A 21030-nucleotide genomic window follows, 5' to 3' on the forward strand; every position below is an offset into this window, starting at 1 on the left:
CGTGCACCTCCCGGTGTCTTGACGTGGTGGGGTCTCGATTTTGCTTTGACTTGGAAGTCGATGATGAGCGCCCTTACTTGTCGTAAGGATAACCCATTTTTTGTCACCCTGGCATTATCTAACTTGGCGGGTGAATTTTTATTTGACTTGGAAGTCGAGTAGCGTACCCGACCTCTTCGTAAGGGTAGTAGCTTCTGGAATTTTTTGACGTCACCCTGTCATTATCTGACTTGGCGGATGACACACATTTTTTTTCTTGTTTGACTTGAAAGTCATCAGGTACCCAAACTTGTCGTAAGGATGACCTATATTTTTTTTTACGTCACTCTATCATTTTTTTTGATTTGGCGAGCGACCCTTTTTTTTTTTCACGCCATCCGCTAGTGTGTAACTTCACGGGTTAACGGGTGACACAAACTTGCCATATTGTTTAATTTTCCAATAAAGATACGAATTGAGTAATTGGCTTATTTTGTGATACCAAAACTCTATCCGACTACTTGTAAGTTTAGGAAAGTAGTACTTTCCTAAGACTATTTCACCTAGGTTGGGTAACCTATATATATACACGAAACACGTCAATTCTGTCCATTGTGAGCACATGTTATCAGTGCAATCTTCTTCTTGACGGTATTTTATTTCTTTTGAAACTTCTTCCACGAGCAGAGAGAGCAATTTTCTTGCAAATTACCAACAAAGTCCATATAGGCACTACAATTTTCATGTGAATTGAAATTTTGTTCACTTTTTTTTTTTTTTTTTTTTACACGAGCAGACAAAACTCTCACACTGAAAATTGTTTCACCTTGATTTGTCACGTTCATCTTCATTGTGCGACAAATCCGACTGCTTTCGGTAAGTTCTTATTGCCTTTTCTTCTTCCTTGCTCTTGGTTTTGCTGTTTTTTTTTTTTATTTCCACTCTGAACATGATTTCATTAAATTTGTATTTGAAATACGCACCACATCGTCCCCTGATTTCGTGAAAAACAGAGTGCGTGGACAGCCCCTGTTTTCGACCAATTTTACATCATGGAGAATGATCTTTGACCCTAAAGCTTCCCATATTCACAAAATTTGCAGTCCCACGATTCCGAAACATCGAATAACTCGGATTTTCGTTATCGTTTGACCCCAACGACCTCAAAGAAAGACCGTCTCGAAACAATCACCCTTTATTTTGTATGCGTCATGTAGCTTTAGTTTGCCATGTATGTGCATAATTTTACAACATATTGACGATACTTTCGATCGAATTCAATTCCTTAATGCAGATAACTATTTGTTCCGGGTTTTCAACTTTTGCGACGATACGAATTAAGAGCCACTGAGGTATGTGCATCTCGTCCTTCTCGTCTTTCGATTCGGCAACATCCTCTTGTCATCTCACAGCCTTACTGACGCCTAAGTCTTCTTTTGAACTTTGATCCCACTCGAACTCCTCTTTTTTTTTTTTCAACCTAAATTGATCAAGGCTAAATTCCGCTGTGAATTGACTGAGCTTTTATAACGAGTAAAGCATATAAATCGTGGTAGACGAAACTTTATTGTACCGGAAAATCAAATTGATGCGACGAAACCATCGACGTCTCTTTATCCTAAAACCGGGTCGTTGATACTGCAAATTACGTGGCTAGCATTGTCGAATTGTATATCCTATAGCAGTGATGACGACGGGGATAGGAATGAAGGCGTGGCATATGAGAGTTAATGGCGTCGTTTCACACTCCCGTGAGAACTATGCACCAGCTGAAGGAAATTTTATCATGTTTGGGAAACATGGCCCTTTTTTTTTATATTATTATTCCTCTTATCACCCTTGATGGTTGCATGGCTTTTTTTCTTAATTAATTGTCTCAACTCCACCTTTACTTTCTTCTGTTTCTTTTGCAGGTCATTATTTGGAGAGCTTGTTCGGATACTTATATTTCGTCCGATTGGACCCCTTGAACTATCGAGGTGGTACCGCCATCTGAATATGTATTTTATTAATAGCGTACCCTCAAACTTGTGATTGTATGGTATCTGCATATTCGTGCCCCGTCTTGTCTCGTATTTTGTTTGTTGGAAGCATTGTGTGCAGGTTCATGTTTCGTCTTTCTAGCCAAGCGACTTCATTTATCAATATTATCATGGAAGCCAATTTCATTTGTTCACCGTTGAAGATTTATTACTTGTTAGGGTGAACCCATTTTTTGGGTCATCGCGACATGATGAAGACTTATTACTTGTCAGGGTGAACCCATTTTGGGTCATCACGACAAGTTGTGTCAGGGTGAACCCATTCGGGTCACGCGGCACAGTTTTGAAGACTTATTGCTTGTTAGGGTGAACCCATTTTGGGTCATCACGACAAGTTGTGTCAGGGTGAACCCATTCGGGTCATCGCGACACAGTTTTGAAGACTTATTGCCTGTTAGGGTGAACCCATTTTTGGGTCATCGCGACAGGTTGTGTCAGGGTGAACCCATTCGGGTCATCGCGACACACTTTTGAAGACTTATTGCTGTCAGGGTAAACCCATCTTGGGTCATCGCGACAGGGCGAAGACTTATTACCTGTCAGGGTGAACCCTTTTTTGGGTCATCGCGACAGGTTGTGTCAGGGTGAACCCATTCGGGTCATCGCGACACACTTTTGAAGACTTATTGCTGTCAGGGTAAACCCATCTTGGGTCATCGCGACAGGGCGAAGACTTATTACCTGTCAGGGTGAACCCTTTTTTGGGTCATCGCGACGGGATGAAGACTTATTACCTGTCAGGGTGAACCCATTTTTGGGTCATCGCAACGGGATGAAGACTATTATTCCATCACACCTCCAACTTACCCTCTCCCTAGGAGACCTTCCGGATGAATACACTTCTTGACTTGATGTCCCTTCTTCTTGCAAAAGCCTTCCTCATATTCTCTATATTAATAACTTGTATTTGTCCCTTTTTTTTAGCAGGGCTGCAACTTGCAATGGACCTGACTCGTCGACTCCAAGAGAGTATGAGCTACTCCTGGATGGGTCATCTTGGGTTCCCTTTGGAGTTACCATGCAATGAACCCGCTCGTCGATTGTAAGGAAGTTCCAAGCCTTTATGTGCCAAAGTACTACACCATTTCATCACCTGTATGCGATGTGACCTCTTTTTTTTTTTAAGTGCCATCCAAGGCTAACCGTAAAGTAAAGAGTGTGAAAGCCCAACTCAAGTGGAACTCATCACCGATTAACATGGTCTTGGTTTTTTACAAACTTGGTTGATGATTGACTGTAATTTTAGCCGTACACAGTTTAAGCTCTTGCTGGCCAGGAGCAATTATTTTGTTGTAATTTTTTTTGTTTTTTTTGGTGTGGCTGCACTTGAACAAAGTGTTTGCTCAAACTGCCTACGTACTTGCAAAGCTACCAAGATGACAACTTACAAGATCAAGCCAACGTAGTTCAAGGGAGGGAATTTTTTTTTGTTTGGAGGTGTGGCTGCACTTGAGCTACATGTTCACCCAAGCTGCCTACGTACCTGTGAAGTACAAAGTGTATTTCACAAGATCAAGCCGACGTAGTTCATAAAGGAAGGAGTATTTTTTTTTTGGAGTCTTTTTTTTTGTTTTTGTTTTTTTTTTGGAGATTTTTTTTTTTTTTTTGTTTTTTTTTTTTTTTGGATTTTTTTTTTTTTTTTTTTTTTTTTTTTTTTTGCAGTTTAACCTCTTGCTTAGGAACTTGGACTTGCAATTTACGCTCTTGCTTAGGAGCCTTCACTGTTGGGATTTAAGAATAGTAACGCTTCAAAAACTTTCCATTGATTGGGCCTACTCGAACGCCGTCTTCATCCACGATTTTGTAAGCACCATTTGTATAGACCTCCTGTACCACGTATGGACCATCCCACTTAGAGGTGAACTTGCCAACTGGCTTGTGAGAGGTGATGATTGGTCTTCGTACTGCAAGGACGAGGTCTCCTACTTGGAAAGAACGAGGGCGCACCTTTTTGTTGAATGCGCGTGACAACCTTGCTTGATGGCACTGGAGCTTTTGTTGAGCCTCTAATCTCTTTTCATCGAGAGCTTCCAACTCTGCTAATCGTAATTTGTCATTCTCATCATCGTGAGTCCCTCCGAATAGCAATGCGTAAGGAAGGGATCCGCAACTCCAAAGGCAACACGGCCTCCACTCCATACACCAACGCGTACGGGGTTGCCTGAGTAGGTGTTTTGTATGAGGTACGATATGCCCACAACGCCTCACCAATTCTTTCATGCCAATCTCGCTTTGACTTTGCTACTACTTTTCTCAACAAATTGCAAAGAGTTTTATTAAAGGCTTCAGCCAAACCATTTGCAGAGGCATTGTACATGGATGACTTGTATTGTTTGAACTTGAATTTTTCTCCCAGACTTGTCATCAGATGGTTGAAAAATTGTTTTCCATTGTCAGTTGTGATACGTTGAGGTACACCATATCTGTAGATGATTTGGGTTCTAATGAAGTCCACAACATTTTCTTTCTTCACTTCCCGTAGTGTGATGGCTTCTGCCCATTTTGAGAAGTAGTCAGTGGCAGCGAGGATATACTCGTGTCCATTTGAGGCCTTTGGAGTAAGAGGTCCCACAACATCAAGTCCCCAAGCTTCAAAGGGCCATGAAGAAACATGAGGATGCAACGGCCCGGCGGTTGGTGTATGAAGTTTGCGTAGAACCGACGGGGTTCACATTTTTTCGCAAAGTCCATACAATCTTGTACCATGGTTGGCCGCATAATACCCCATTCTCTTTACGCGATCATGAAGTTTAGGCCCATTGATGAGCACCACAAATGCCGAATGAGCTTCATGCATTGCTTCAGTAGCTTCGTCCTTGCTTAGACACCTCAACCATTGGCCTGAGAAAGAACGTCTGTAGAGTGTCCCTTTATAGTGAATGAACTTTGGAGCACGTCGACGTATTTCTACCTTGTGTCTGGGATCATCGGGTAGTTTTTGGTGGTCCAAAAAATCAATGATAGGTTGACGCCAGTCATCTTCATCAACTGTGTAGACGCATATCATGTTGGTTGTATCTACATTTTCCTCTTCTTCAAGCAATGATACTACCCAACGATTGCAGACTGGGACTTGCATAGACTCTTCTGCCCCCAGTGCCAAAGTGGCTGCAAGATTAGCAAGCGCGTCAGCCAACTTATTGGCACTCCTTGGCACATGACCAACATGGATGTCCTCAAGTTGATTCAACAGTTGTAATGCCCGTTGATGGTAGGGAATCAAGTCTTCCTTTTTTACTTCATATTCACCAAGGACTTGGTTGACCACCAGCTTCGAGTCGTCGTAGATGTCCATATCTCTAACACCTATTTCGATCGCCATTTGGAGGCCGAGTATGAGAGCTTGGTATTCTGCCATATTATTTGAGCACAACTGAGTGAGCGTAAAGGAGTATGGCATGAGATGATTTTGTGGAGTTACGAATACAACTCCGGCTCCAGCTCCGTCCTTCCTTGCAGCACCGTCAAAGTACATTTGCCATGGAGGTAGGACGTCCACATAGAAAATTTCTTCTCCTGGGAGGTCATCTGAAATTTCCCACTCTCTTTGGCCTTTGGATGATCAGCAAAGAAGTCGGCGATAGCTTGGCCTTTAACATGACCTTTTGAGGCACGAACACCAAGTCATCCGCTTAAGTAACATTGCCCATTTCGCAAGTCTTCAGGACAAGACTGGTCTTGAGAGTATGTACTTGATTGGATCGGCTTTTGAGACCACGTGTATGGTATGCGCATGCATGTAGTGTCTCAACTTCTGGATGGCGAACACCAAAGCAAGACATATCTTCTCTATGGGCAAGTAATTCAACTCGGCTCCAACCAAGGTACGACTCAAGTAATAGAGTGCTCTCTCTTTACGGTCTTCAATTTCTTGAGCACACATTGCCCCCAGTGAGCGTTCTTGTGCTGCGATGTAGAGGACAAGTGGCTTTCCGGAATTGGTGCCCCCAAAGACTTTGGTGCACGCCAAGTACTTCTTGATGCTATCAAAAGCATTTTTGCATTTTTCATCCCATTGGAATGGAGCATCCTTTTTCATGAGATGGCTGAATGGTTGGCAACGTCCTGCTAGGTTAGATATGAACCTTCGAATGTATGCCAAACGTCCTTGCAATCCGCGCAACTCTTTTAACGTCTTTGGTTCCGGCATTTCGTTGATGGCTTTAATTTTTGTTTGGTCAATTTCAATGCCTCTATGCCTAACCACAAACCCCAAGAACTTCCCAGATGTGACACCGAACGCACACTTGAGTGGATTCATCTTGAGTTGACATTTTCTAAGTCTTTCAAAGACGGTTCGAAGGTCTTTGATATGGTCTTCTCTTTTCTTTGATTTGACAACCACGTCATCAACATAACACTCTATTATTTTATGCAGCATGTCATCAAAGATCTTTTGCATTGCGCGTTGGTACGTAGCGCCAGCATTCTTCAATCCAAACGGCATGACTGTGTAGCAGAAGATCCCTTTTGGGGTTCGAAAACCTGTTGCTTCTTGATCTTCGGGTGCCATATGTATTTGATTGTAACCAGCAGTACAATCCATGAATGAGAGGGCTTCATGACCAGTGGTTGCGTCAATCATCAACTCTGTAACTGGCAAAGGGAAGTCATCCTTCGGGCATGCATCATTAAGGTCTCTGAAGTCGACACATATGCGCAGTTGTCCATTCTTCTTTCTGACTGGGACAATGTTTGCTATCCAAGTAGAATATTTGACTTCTCGAATGAAACCTGCTTCAATAAGTTTATTGACTTCCTTTTCAATTTCAGGTACAAGCTCCGGCCTGAAACGACGTTGAGGTTGCTTTTTGGGATTGGTGCCTTTCTTGATTGCTAGACGATGAACTGCAATTTTTGGGCTGAGTCCAGGCATCTCTTTATAGCTCCAAGCGAAGACATCTTTGTACTCGACCAACAACTTGTAGTACTCCTCTTCTTCTTCCTTAGTCAACAGAGCACTGACATAAATGGGCCGAGGATCTTCAATAGTTCCCAAGTTGAGTTCCTTGAGTTCATCTACAGTCGATTGCCCCCCGTCTTCAAGTGTTTCAAGGGCTTCATCCGCCTCAACTTCTTCGTTCTCATGAGGTATCTCTTCTACTGTGATGTGATATGACGACGTTGTAATTTCTAAGTCACTTGATTTCTTTGTATCACAGGGACGTGAGGATGAAGGCAAAAGCTGAGGCACAAGCTCTTCGGCATTCTTTTTTTCACGCCGCAAGAACTAGTACGCGCCTCCTTGCTTTGAGCGGCTCATGTTGGATGATATCCACTACTTGCATACGCTTCATGCGAGATGGTATTGCGCTTCTCAAGTCATCGCTTACTCTTACTTCTTCTTCATTTTGTGTTGCAGAAGTTGAGAGAGGACGACCCTTGCCACTATTCTTCTTGGGAGCCCCTAGTCGACTGAAGACTGTTTTTGATGGACCGCCCAAGCGTTCGTGTATTGCGCCTTTCTTGTTTATGCGCAACGAAGGTGTTGACACTTTGACTTTACTTTCTCCTTGATTGCCAAGCCTAGCAAATACAGAAATGTGTTTGGCTGAAGCACTTGGTCTCCCTAACCTTGTGAATATAGAAGGGCGACACTTCTCTGCAGGTGGACTTATTCGATCGAAGACTGAAGATGGATGCATCTTTTCCTCTCTTTCATTTTCTTCGACCTCTTCTCTTTGTGATGTCCGAGAAGACGTAGTAGCCCCTTTTCTACGAGCACCAATCTTCACAGCGCAGAGACTCATATCCGAGCCGGCCTGGTCACCATGAAGCTCCCATCTTGCTTGAACGCTTCATGTTGCGCTTTGTTCAGACCGTACGGCTCAACTTCTATAACTTTGCCGAGAGGAGTCGGATTTGTAAAGTCATATCCAGCCTTCGCAAGTAGCTTGTAAGCATTGGAATCAAATATCCCCTTATTTTCCTCACTTGATGATTGTCTGGATGAACAGACGAAACCATTCGGAGGAGGTCTCACAATCTTCATTTGAGATGAACTTGGTAGAGGTGTAACGACTTTGGCCACCCATTCCTGCTTGAACACCAGACTTGATTTTTTATCCTTAGGCTCTATCTTTGGTGTTAGACACTCTGCAAAAGGACTCTCTCCATCTTTGCGGCGAGATTTTGGGATGTATCGTAATCTTTGGTGGTGTAGTTTTCTGCGGCGTCTCTTGCTTCTTGGGTGATGCAACAGGAGTATCTGTTTTGCTGGCCTTGTCTACATCTTTCTTAACATCATTTTCTTTAGTAGGACTTGCAGCCTCATCCTCTTTGATGATGTTCTTTTCCCGCTTACCTCCTTTTCCTGTTGAAGAGATGGTGGTTGGCATGAACTCACTGGAAGTACCATTCTCTTCAAAGAATTTTGCATCAGCGAAGAAAGAGTCGACCTTAGAGAAAGGTTTGGCGTCTCCGTCTATTTTTCTTTCGCCACCACGATAATATTTCAAGCATTGATGGAGGGTTGAGGCGACAACTCCGTTTTCGTGCTTCCAAGGTCGTCCCAGCAATAGTTTGAACGATGTCTTGCCATCCATGACATGGAACAATGTGTCGGAAGAAAGATCACCCATGGTAAGGTTCACACGGATCATGCCAACCGCACGCTCCCCATTCAAGTTGAAACCATGAATCATTGTTCGACTACTCGAGAGTTCATCCATTGTGATCCCTAATTCATTCATGGTGGATTTTGGCATGAGATTGACTCCTGAGCCTCCATCTATTAAGATGCGCTTGACCTTTTGCCCCGGATGTACCCGACACATAAAGTGGCCTGTTGTGAGGCTTGGATCCAAGAAGTAAATCCTCATCTGAGAAACTCAAAGCTGCATTGCAGGAGACACATCCAGTTGATTGCTCAGGAGGCTCGCATTTTTCCTTCATCTTGCCTCGCGTACACCCCGGCTTCTCAAGTCCTTGAATTATCGCCTTACGCTTATCTTTAGGTAGATGAAAGATTTGTTTCCACCCCATGTTTGTAGGAATGGCATCGAGAGCAGCCACTATTTCGTTCTCTTTTTCAGAATGAGACTGTTGTGGTGATACCGCATCATCTAGGCCCCTTTCCTCATTCTTCTTTTCATTGTCGCCACCTTGATGAGCGAGATGGTGCACGCAAAGTAACCTTGTTCATGAAATCTCGCGGGAAGAATTCTTCTAAGGTGACGGGACTTGGTGGTTCTTGTTCAGAGATCAATTGGCAAGACATGTGGTTTGACAACTATTTTGGAATTTTTCTTTCCCTTCGTCTTGCGAGGTTTCGTCTTCTTTGATTGTTTTCTTCGACGGTGAACAGTTCATTGCTATCGCGCTTTGTTTGTTTCTTTGACTTCTTGCGCGTAACCAAAGTCCAACCCTCATCGTCATCTTCATGCTTCTTTTCCTCGTTCTTATCCTGAGGAGGTAGTATTTCTTCCAATGACGTTGGAGGTAGTGACGACAATGACCCTTGGATCTGTAATGCCACAGGCTCAAAACTCCCGAACTGCAACATATACACACATTGTCCTTGTTGTCTAATTGGCTCGTCAGGTTGCTCCAAGACTACAGTAGTTTGATTTGTAGTTACTGTGTCATCCAAGTCAAGAATGATCTTCCCCTCCTTGGAGAGCTGCATGATCTTCTCCTTGAGTGTTATACACTTTTCAATAGGGTGACTCACCACTGTGATAACGGTGTAATTGGGATCGTTTGTCTTGTTTGCTTGCTCGGGCGCTTCGACTCAGGCAATTGTATAACCTTCTTCTCTAAGAGGTCATCGAGCATTCTAGACAAGTCAGAATCTGGGAATGGGTATTTCTTAGCCTGCAATTCTTTCAATGTAGGCTTGTCTCGTTGGTAGTTGTAAGAGAATGACTCTTTCTTCTTTTCATACTTAGGCTTTGACGATATTTTCACAGTGCACTCTTTGGTTTCGACGACCATTGTTTCCTTTGTCGACGATTTGGAGTTCTTATCAGTTTTCTTGAACTCCTTCTTTTCACTTGGTACCTTAGAAGAACTTGGTCGAGCACTACCATGTTCTTTGATTGTGATCTCCATGTCATGGGCGCGGGTAGCTGTGTCTTGGAAGCTCTTTGGCATGATCCCTTTCAGGATGTAAAGAATGTCCCATTTCATCCCGTTGACGCACATTTCAACTGCTGATGCTTCACTTAAGCGATCCTTGCATTCCAAACTCAGCGCACGCCACCTGTTGATGTAATCGACGACAGGCTCATCTTGCCATTGAGTTGTCTTTGTCAATTCGCTCATCCGACGACACGCCTGGTGTGTAGAATCTGTTGAGGAATTCATCTTCCATGTGACCCCAGCTGTCAATTGACTCGAGTCCGATCGTGTACCGGTCGAACGCGATCCCTTTAACGAACGAATCGCTTCACCAAACGATCACCTTACATTTCCAAAGCATTGTTGCATGTCTCGACGAAGTGGGCGATGTGTTGCTTTGGGTTCCTCTTCCCGTCGAACTGTTGAAATTTTGGAGGCTGATAGCCAGATGGCATGCGCAGACTGTCAATCCTCTTAGTGTAAGGCTTGATGTAGCGTCCACTACTTGTCGAGCTATCATCCAACTGACACTTGATCGTCTTGGCTATTAACTCCTGCAGACTTCTCTTGGTGAAGTTCTTGATCTCATTCTTTGGCTTTTCCCTATCTTCGCCAACTTCTCTATCGCTATCAACATCCCTATCGGTGTCACCATGCTCGCTCTCGGCCTTCCTGTCACGGAGTGCCACCACCTCTTTTTGGAGCTCATCAATTTTTTTGTTCTTTTCTTCATTCTCCTTCATCATCTTCTCAAGGAGTTCATTCATTTTCTGCATTCGATCCTCAAGAGTATCACCACTTATCACCATGACTGAAGCGACGCTAGGAGTTGATGTTTCTTTCTTCTTTGGCGACGCCTTGGATTTGCAGGGGGAAGCCTTTTTGTCAGCCTTAACACTTCTACCCTCCTCGCGTGAAGGGGATGAGGCAGCCAAGAGTGCTGTAGCGGCAGCAGCTATGGAGGCGACAGAGAACTTGCGCGGCCTAGTTGGGACGTGTGCAGCGTAGATCGGCAAAGAAGCAAAGATTGACAAGCACCTTCTTCGCCATTCTTCTTGTGGAGATGCCGACTGATCGCGATCGGGGAGGTAGCACCATGGGGGTACCCTGCGGCAGGATATCTGCGTAGGTCTTTTGGATGGACTGGAGGAGGTGCTTTGCTTGGTAGACATCTTCTTGTTTTGGTAGACTTGAATAAAACAAAGAAGAGAGAGATGAGAGGTAGAGATTTTCACGTCGGGTTCACCAAAATTTGTAATGACAAATTTTGTATTGCGATAATCGAAATACAAAACAAGGAAACAATTATATTTTATTAATAAATATCAAAAGTACGTGTACAATCTCTAATGTATCCTCCGATTCTAATATCAGTAAAGGGGTACGTGTACGGGGTACACGTGAGGGTGCGCGTGTAGACAAATTTAATTGCTCTACAGGCGATGTAGATTTGATTTCTTGAGAGGGTCGGGATGACTTGAATCTCTCTTGAAGGTTTGAATTTGTGATTGAATATTCAACGCAGGCGGCACGATTTGATGTGCTTGTTGACTGCTTGCAATGATTTTGACAGAGAGGATTTGTAGGAATTTGTACCTTGTTCTCTCCAGCTCCTTTGCAATTATGAATTTTTCAACCCTTTGAATGAATAAGGAGAGCTCTATTTATAGAGTTTTAAATCTCCTTGTTGGACTTTGGTGGTCACAGGCCCATTTGTGGGTTTATAAGCAACCTTGGCCCAAATTTGATTCTTTCTGGGTTTATTGATCTGAACAACTCCTTTTATAATCCGAATCGGCCCATATTTCATTTAATCGGGACAAAATAATTAAATTAAGTTAAAATTTGGTATTAACCCAAAATAATTAATTTATTTTATTTATTCGGCACATTAATAAATTTTCCGTGCCTACAAAGACTTCAAAGAAATTTCTATGGGAGAGTTGATGGAGAGGTTTGAAAATAATTTGGAGATGACTACACTGAGTTATTGAGTTTATAACCTTATAAGGCGTCATTGAAGATTTTTCCATACGGAAGTTATTATATACTGATGGTTTCAACTTTTAATATTTAAAAAACTCACTTTATTATATTGCGGAGTAAAACACACGTATATATAACGAGTCGTCTTTGTCATTGCTCCGTTGTCAAGTTTCTCAACATTAGTAGCTACCACATTGTCACTTGCAGGATTTGATTTAAAAAAATAAATCAAAGTCGTCAAATAAATAAGGTATTAACTAACTAATTTCTATGTATTTCAAGACTGTATATTTTTAAATGGATCAACAACTAATTGCTTCGCCATGTCACATTAAAAATATGCAAAATCACATTTAAATATGTCACGTCACATTAAATTTTAATCTAGGTGGCTTTTTGGATCCTACGTGGTTTTGTCTAGGTGGCGTTTATTTGTCATTTTAGGGTAGCCTTTTAATTATATTTTATAGATAATCATGTACTTGCTAAGATTCTAATGGTGAAATGAGATACTTTTGGCTTGCATTTTTATTTTATTTATAAATTTATAAATAAATGAATTAAATCAATGTCATATAATAAATTGATAATCCATATCACATTAAAAATTTCATGTCACATTAAAACTTGCCATGTTACATTATTTTAGTTAGCCTTTTAATTAGATTTTATAGATAAATACTTCAATCTTATCTATATAAATTCAGAAGACAATACTCATTGTACAGCGCGCCACGTCATAAATGCATTTTTTTTTTTTGGAAAATCTAGGTTATGGTGGGACCCATGAGTGTGCAACGTATTTAATTATTCAGATATCCGTCTTTTTGAACATGCGCTAAATTCCGTGTCGCCTACAGATTATATAAAATAATCTTATGGAATACTTCTTCGAATTAATATTATAATAAAATTTTATACATTCCGTGTAAAGAAAATGCATAACATTTACGCAGAATTAATTACAAATGCGAGTAAATGTGATTAAATTACATAATTTTTAAAACAAAGTTACACAATAAAATTACATAATTTCAGGAAGGAATTACAGTTATATACGGGATCGAACCTACAACGGAAATGAATTACAAAAATGAATTACATGTATTTTTGTTAATTTTATTGTACCACAAATTCACAACATAATTTTTTAAAACTACAGGGTACAATTTGTTTTTTTTCAAAAAACAATAATGACGGCATATATACTTGGAATATAAAACTCGACATCTTAATTATCAGCCGCGCACACCGAAATTGGTAGGTGACAATGATAGGAAACCGAGTTAATACAGTCTTCAACAAGCATTTAAAGCTATTTTTAATTTTTTTTTACTCTAAAAAAACAAATAAATAAATTTTATTTTAATTTACAAGTGATTAAAAAATTTTTAGTAAAATTTTTTTAATAAATAATTCACAATTGTTATAACAAATATTGTTTAAATAATAAAAACACGATAAGGTAAGTCGAATAAATTAAATAACTTAAATATTTTTTAAAACTAGATAGTACGATGTTGTTGAGCGCTTAGTGAGAGATCTATATGCCGAATATGGTGAAACTCTTACTGATGTTAATCCGTCTGTAACTGAACATTCACCCGGTAGTTGTGGTTTTAACGCATCCTATTTACGTGGAGAATGTTCATTTCCAGTTAGATCACTGATCACTGATATAAAACAATTAGATAATTACAATAGAAATGTAAAAATAAAATATTTATAAAAAAACATTCATACCATCCTAAATACAAACCCGTGCAATTTTGCACAGGTTTAAAACCAGTTTAAAATATAGGTCTGGTGTTTTTTTTTTCCAGCACTCTCACGACTCATCACCTTTAAATTGATTGTGCGTATCACGTACAAAGTATTAATTATCGCATGTCCTCAGTTGCATGCCTATTTTATTTTATTTTGAAGAAAATTTCAATTCATTAATAAATCGTCAAACGACACTTACAAAAGATAGGCATAATCGAAAACAAGTCTAATAGAAGCCAAATGACAAATTCCTCCTGTAAACTAAGGATCTCAAAACATTATATGACAATTCGGCTCGTCTTTATATCGCTCTCTCCATGTAGCTTTTGAAGGGATCATTCGTTTGATTCATTGATGGAGAAAAGTTACTTTTTATCGACATCATAAATCGTCGGCAAATAACGCGTATCCATTGTAGAGTACTAGAGTTGTATGACGAATCACTAAAAAACTGCTCTTATCTAAATTTCCAATAAAACTAAATCCTACAAATAAAGAACATAAAAAACTTCGAATATAAAGACTGACATACGGATCTCACCAAAATAAAGACTTACATTAATTAATTCATAGTTTTGCATATTAATAATTTATAAATAAAGCTTTTATAAGGCTTACCATCGATTAATGGTCGCTGAATGCCTCGGATTTGATTGATAATTTTGATATAGGCTAGAGTTTTTAGAGGGAAGAAGGAAAAGAGAAAAAGTTTAAATACCGTATTAGTTATTTTAGTCAGGTGTGCAACGCCTATTCTTGTGGATTCCTTTTTTTTTTTTTTTTTTTTTTTTTTTTTTTTTTTTTTTTTAATTTCTCCCTCTAATAACAAACTTGATATTATGCTAGAACCGCACCAAATGAACTTGTACGTTACGTCCCTCAATGGTGAAAGTTTGTTTTTGAAAACGAATATATGTGACGAACTAACCATTTGTGAATGTCCTGACTCCTAAGTACACTATTGCCCCATGCGTGTGGCAACAACATTGACGTTAACCTATCATTTAATAGAATCTTCTGTTTTTTTTTAAATAAGGTAAGAAAACTATATTAATTTTCTAGGATTAGACTAATTTATCATCTTTTCGAATGAGTGAGATAACTTGAAGCCACCGGCTTTTAAACCACCTCGAAAGAGTTTGACATGAATGTCCCCAATAGAGCCACAAAGTCAACAACATTGTTGGCTTCACGAAAATAATGTTTAATTATCACTTTATCGAAAAAATGAAGGTCTAATATCACATCCTTGATAAGACTAGAAATTTTCTAAGAAATTTGTCAAGTACTACGAATTGAGTTAATAACACATAAATTATCACCTCCCACAATTAAGTTCGAAATTTCTTATTGTTCAACTACTAAAATGCATTCTTTTAAAGCGAGAGTTTTCGCAACAAGAAATACTATTAGATCTGCACTTTTTTATTCCCAACAAAACAATTTTACTATTATGATATCTTATAGAGTATTCTAAAGCAGTTTTGTTGCCATCTATTTTCGATCCATCAAAATTTAACTTTAGAAATCTGTTTCTAGTTTTCTCTCACCGGATCTCTTTTTTACTAGTAGTGTTCTAGCTTACTCGTATTTCTCGGAATTTTGAGATATTTATGTTTAGTCTCATTCAAAATCTTAATGCTATTACCGAATAAGATAATAAGTTCGATGATATCTAAGTGAACATTATTAAATATAATATCATTTATACAAAACAATCAACGGGCATTTGAAAAAAGAAATGATCTTTGTCTTCAAAAGGATGATTGCAAAAAACAAAATGAGATGAGACATTAATGACTTTTAAGAAGTCTATCTTTAGTAGGAAGGGCATCAACACAAGTTTTTCAAAGGAACATTTTTCTTTGAAGGAATATTCAGTTTTCAGATCCAGAAAAATTTACATTTGTTAAGACTTTGATCGAACAAACGTTGTGGTGACCAAGTTGCTGTTTTGGTAGAGAAATTTTCATCCACAGACAGCCCCAAATAAGGGTATCCCGGATATCATTCTGCGGGAGTGAAATATCAATTATCTGATTAACAATATCGCTATGCACTAAATCAGGTAATTTACGAACCTCTCATTATTTATTAGGTGTTATGATGTCTTTAACCAAAATATTAAGATTACGGGTACTATTAGCATCAATAATGCTGGTAAGAGGATATGAAAAGGCTTAATTATCAGACCAAAATTTAATATTGCTATTATTACCTATCTGCCATTTGAACCCTTTTCTAAATAGAGACTCATAAGTTTACGCTATTGACAAGAAAAGACTGAATTTGGCTTATGATCAAAGAATGAACAATTTTTCAAGTATTTTTAATTACTATTTTGCCCATATATTTTCCTTATCTATAAGAATTTTCCATAGAAGTTCCATTTGAAGAGTTTTATTAGTTTCTTTCAAAAATATAATTCTTAGACCACCGACGACTTGGATAAACAAACTTTATGCCAACTCAAATCTTCAGTTGATAGGGTTGACTTTGTCTATGATCAATTAGAGTGACTACCAGAGTTGTAGAAATCAATAATTTATGTTTTTTTCATGCATTTTCAATAATGCACCTTACTCTATATGCACGGGAAAAGCTATGCCGGACATTGTTTAAATTTTTTGATGTATATCCAAAACGGAAATATACGGAGTTTTTGAGTCATACAAGTATACAACTTCCGGACAATATAACACTCAGCTTCACTGAGTCACCGGAGCTCAGTGATGATCTCCATTATCACTTGTCCGCTCCATTATCACTTGTCTGCTAAACTTGCTCTTCCGGGGAGCGGGGAAAGACTAAGGTAAGAGTGTGTATACTACTCCAACTTACTCTTCCGCTCCATTATGTAACCTCAAACTTGCCAATTGTCAAAAAAAAAAATAAAAAAATGAAAGATTGTAGATGCAAACTCCCCACCCTCAACTTTCCAAATTCCAACTCTTTGCACAATTCCCCAAAAAAAGAAAATCTTACCAAAAAAATCATCTTTTTCATTTTCTAGATATTATTGTACCGAGTACTATTTAGTCGAAAGGAAAACCACAACCGCTTTACCAAGAAAATGAATTTGTAAAGGGGACATACATGGGCTAGAAACATGCTTTCACAAAACTTTATGCGTCTTAAAATCAGCTGATATGTAGAGAACAAGTTTCAGTCCAAGCGACGGACACGATGCTATTACAGATTCACAGTATTACCCATTTACTAGCAGATTCACAGTATTACCCATTTACAAAAACACCCCAAAATTGTATTTTCGACGGCATACGCTTGCAACTCAATGAATGACCTCAACAAGTGCAACACCCACTTGAACAACTAACTAGTTTGTTCAAAGACAGTCTCATAATTATGTGGCCCAAACCACCTCAAATACAAATATGTGAAATACCGAAAGTACATCCCTATGACGAGTTATCTTATGTAGTGCCAGACACCGACATAATTACTGGAACACGCATGAAATAAACAGATAAATCAAGTAGCCTTTAAACTGGCAGCGTAAATGTGCTGTCCGCACCACAAATCATACACACCATCATGCATCACCATCATTGTTGTCAGAATCCCGATTCGATCCTATGATTCTACGATTTTACGTTTCAAAAATGCTTGACCGATCCCGGATCCTACGATTCTATCATGTTTGTAGAATCTTACGATCCTATTTATTTGAAATTTTCTAGAGGTAGGATCATAATACGATCCTACGATCTTACGATCCTTCGATCCGACTCCATAGTAAACATATTAAAATATATTTTTATATAATGACATGGTAAAACCCAAATTTCATGTAATTTGTAGAAATATATTCACGAAATGATATTAAACTCGTTAACTATCAATATTTTGTGTATAAATAAGTGTTTCGAACTTCAATTATATATTTTTACCAAATAAAAAACTATATTTAGTGAATTTGTAGAATCTTACGATTCTACGATCCGATTCTACCGATTCGATCCTACCCTCCCCATCGATTCAAAGTAGAATCTCGATCCTAACAACATTGATCACCATGCTATACCAACAGTCATCATTCCAAAAATGGAATTTGTCTCCAACAATACAAACGAGAATACTGATCTAGACAGGCGCACTTCATAGGATTTATAAGGTCAAACCCATACAACAAAAGCAAATATAACATCCGGGATCCAGCATTAACATGCTATAAACATCACATTCTTGGGAGTTAAAAGGAAAAAAAAAAGAGTGTGCAAGAAAGAACAGGCATTCTCCATTACTACTTACTAGCCTCGTGAATCAACGGGCTCTGTCTTTGAACACATCAAGACCCATCTCTGTAGGGTCAGTTGCTTGTAGCTCCACCTGAATACCATCCAGTTCCCTCTTAAACCTGTCTTTCGAGCTTGCATATATCATTTTGCTTCTCACCCTTGCGGTGTCCGGACACCTTGATCAGATATACACAAAGTTCAGTCAGAGACAAGACTATACATCAATAATAACATTACCACGTTATCTCAAGGACCCATCTCACAAACGGTAAGAGACTAAGAAGGTTAGATGTATGCAACATCGCCCCTGTGTAAAGAGGTAACACAGAGAGTAAAGAAAAAACATAATTAGTGGTAAACCAAAAAATAATTACTTCGGCACCCCTTGAATATCCGGTCATTATCATATGAAATTTAAAACTTGAAAGTTGTCAACACGAAATTTGGGTCAAGTGAACAAAATATATCTGTTTCAACAGTCCCATATTAACAAACATAGATATGCCCTTGCGGGCCTTGCCCATAGTGAAAAATCCACCAAGAATCGCACCGAATGATTGCTTCTTTCACAGCAACATAAAAAAGCATGAAAGTATTTTGCATAATCCCAGCATAATTCAAAACCAACGAATAGTGAGCCTTTGGATTCATTGGAAATGAAAACAGAAGTAGTGTCGTGTGTTTCACTCTTGGTCTCTAACCAAATTCCTAACTTCTAGTGGGTATTGAAGGGAATGAACAAGTTAAAAGTGCAGGCCATGAGATTGTAACAGTCAACATTTACCATGCAATGAAAAAGATCTTGCTTTTCTGGCAGTTCTCCTCTGTCACAAAATCGAAATCGAAAACAGCATAGCGACATTCATCAGCTGGAAGGGCAGCACTGAAGTCTTCATAGGTTTCAGTTGGCGACCCCACCTTTTCAACAATGACCTGCTTCTGATCCATCTCAATCTTAAACACAATAAACCGGTGTGAGCGCTTTGCCTTCAGCTCCAAAAAATTCAGCTTGCAATCGTCATGCACAGCAATGCCAGACGCCGCATTGGCCTGTCAATCACGGAAAGCAAATATAACAATATCAAGCCTTAACTGCTATGGATAGCTAACAGAAGCACATTAGCACACAGTTTAGCAGTATAGTTTGTGCTGCATATTTTTACACATCGTTATATAGGCAGCCAGACAGTGCAATTCCGGAGGTAACTAACCCTTCCACAATTCTATTGTAGCCACACAAAGTCTAGCAGGACAAAGTAAGTTTAAGGCCTGAGATTTCGTAATACAGCATACTGTATAGCATAAAGACAACAACTTACAAACGCAAGGTACTGATAATCACAATCAAGGGTGTTCGACAGGGGGAATCCCTTATAGAACTAACTTCCCCAGTGCCCAAGTAAACACGAAATAATTGGGAGCTACGTCATCTAGAGACACTAGAAGCCCAACATCGTTATTGAAGGTATATACAATCACTACATCCATCAAAAAGTTGAAACCCCCATTATTTATTTCTAAAAGTATATAAGCTTAAGGGTGTTGCCATGAGCAATCTATGTTCCAACAACTGGCCCAATCACCCATGGCATGTCCTAATGATTTATGTGATGCTTTGTGCATCCTAGCCCCACAGCGCTATTGCTCGCTGAAAGCGCACACTCCTTGCATCACTTTGTACGTGTAATGTATCACTTTCCCCTGTGATGCTCAGCCAAGACATGTTATGTTCTCCAAGTGACAGATCTTTACCATGATTTTTACACTTACTGACATACCCACAAGGGCCACAACCCACCCAAGGCAAAGTAGCGCAAATTTTGGACATAATCACCTAAAAACTGTGTGTATATAATCCATCTAAAATCCAGTCAATAAACCAGCCAACCATGATAGAGAATTTGGATTTCACATCACCTCACCCAATCTCAGATGATGATCAATTCGCCAACCCTTGAATTATACCACTCCAGCACTCCATACTATCAAATCAGTGACATACTCTATTCGTCATATAATACCCCCCACAAAGAATAAAAAAGGTAAGGGAGTATGATTTTTTAACTGCCACATGTATTGTCCAAATTCATCCCTGAATCACCAACTATATTACTCAATAATCAAACACAATTCTGATCTAATATTACCTGACATCGAATACTAAGTTACGTGATCGTACACCAACGTAATGAGCAAACCCTAGAGTAACAGTAACAATCTCAAAATCAAAATTATTAGTACTTCATGTTCCATATCAATCATTTACAAATTAAATCAAATCAAATCCTTGATTAAACGCAATAACCACATGATCCACAACTTTCTAGGGTTAAAAACACAATTACCGCAAATGACAGTACAAATATACAGAATTACAAAGAAATACGAAATTAACCATTCTATAAACCGCGATTTACCATGAATTTTACAAATCACTCAATCACACAAACTAATAAAGCTAAACTAGATCCAAACCCTAATTAAACTAAATTTCCCCAAATTAAAATCGATTAAAAAGAAATTCAGTAAAAATACAAGTATAAACACATAAAAGAGAACAATACAAACAGATAGATAGGTAACAGAGGTTAGATTACCATGGTGAGAAGGTAAATGGAGTGATCGGAAATTACAGTGTATCGAAAGTGGAGGAGAGAGAAAATATAGGAGAGAGAAAATTGAAAGATGAGGACTGCGTACAATTCAAGTCCAAGGCATGAAACAACACAAATAGGTGTCTTCTTGCACTTTTTTTACGTCTCCTTTATTATTTTTTAATTAATAAATATAAATATTTTATGTGGTTGTTTGATTTTATATCTTTGGTCCAATTTTATTTTATTTTTATATTTGCGTTCTTTTTGGGTAGGATTCGTTTCACAAATACTATCTTACAACCAGTTGTATATTAGCATTGTACAACCGCCTCAAAGTTG

At 39.0% G+C, this 21030-nt stretch overlaps 2 protein-coding genes across 2 annotated transcripts; both read right to left on the bottom strand.

Moving 5' to 3' along the window:
• Positions 1-4689: 4689 nt before the first annotated feature.
• On the bottom strand, positions 4690-5496 carry LOC141616909 (uncharacterized). Its single transcript, XM_074434073.1, has one exon. The coding sequence runs from the start codon at positions 5494-5496 to the stop codon at positions 4690-4692; it is 807 nt and encodes a 268-aa protein (XP_074290174.1).
• Positions 5497-17875: 12379 nt separating this feature from the next.
• Positions 17876-20824, bottom strand: LOC141622971 (actin-depolymerizing factor 1). Its single transcript, XM_074439007.1, has 3 exons — positions 20692-20824; positions 18879-19144; positions 17876-18270 (listed from the first exon to the last, which is right to left on the bottom strand). Exons 1-3 carry the CDS (start codon positions 20692-20694, stop codon positions 18120-18122), a joined length of 420 nt encoding a protein of 139 aa, XP_074295108.1. The 5' UTR covers positions 20695-20824; the 3' UTR covers positions 17876-18119.
• Between the last annotated feature and the right edge of the window lie 206 nt (positions 20825-21030).

Source organism: Silene latifolia, chromosome X (assembly GCF_048544455.1).
Source record: "Silene latifolia isolate original U9 population chromosome X, ASM4854445v1, whole genome shotgun sequence".
NCBI classification, from domain to species: domain Eukaryota; kingdom Viridiplantae; phylum Streptophyta; class Magnoliopsida; order Caryophyllales; family Caryophyllaceae; genus Silene; species Silene latifolia.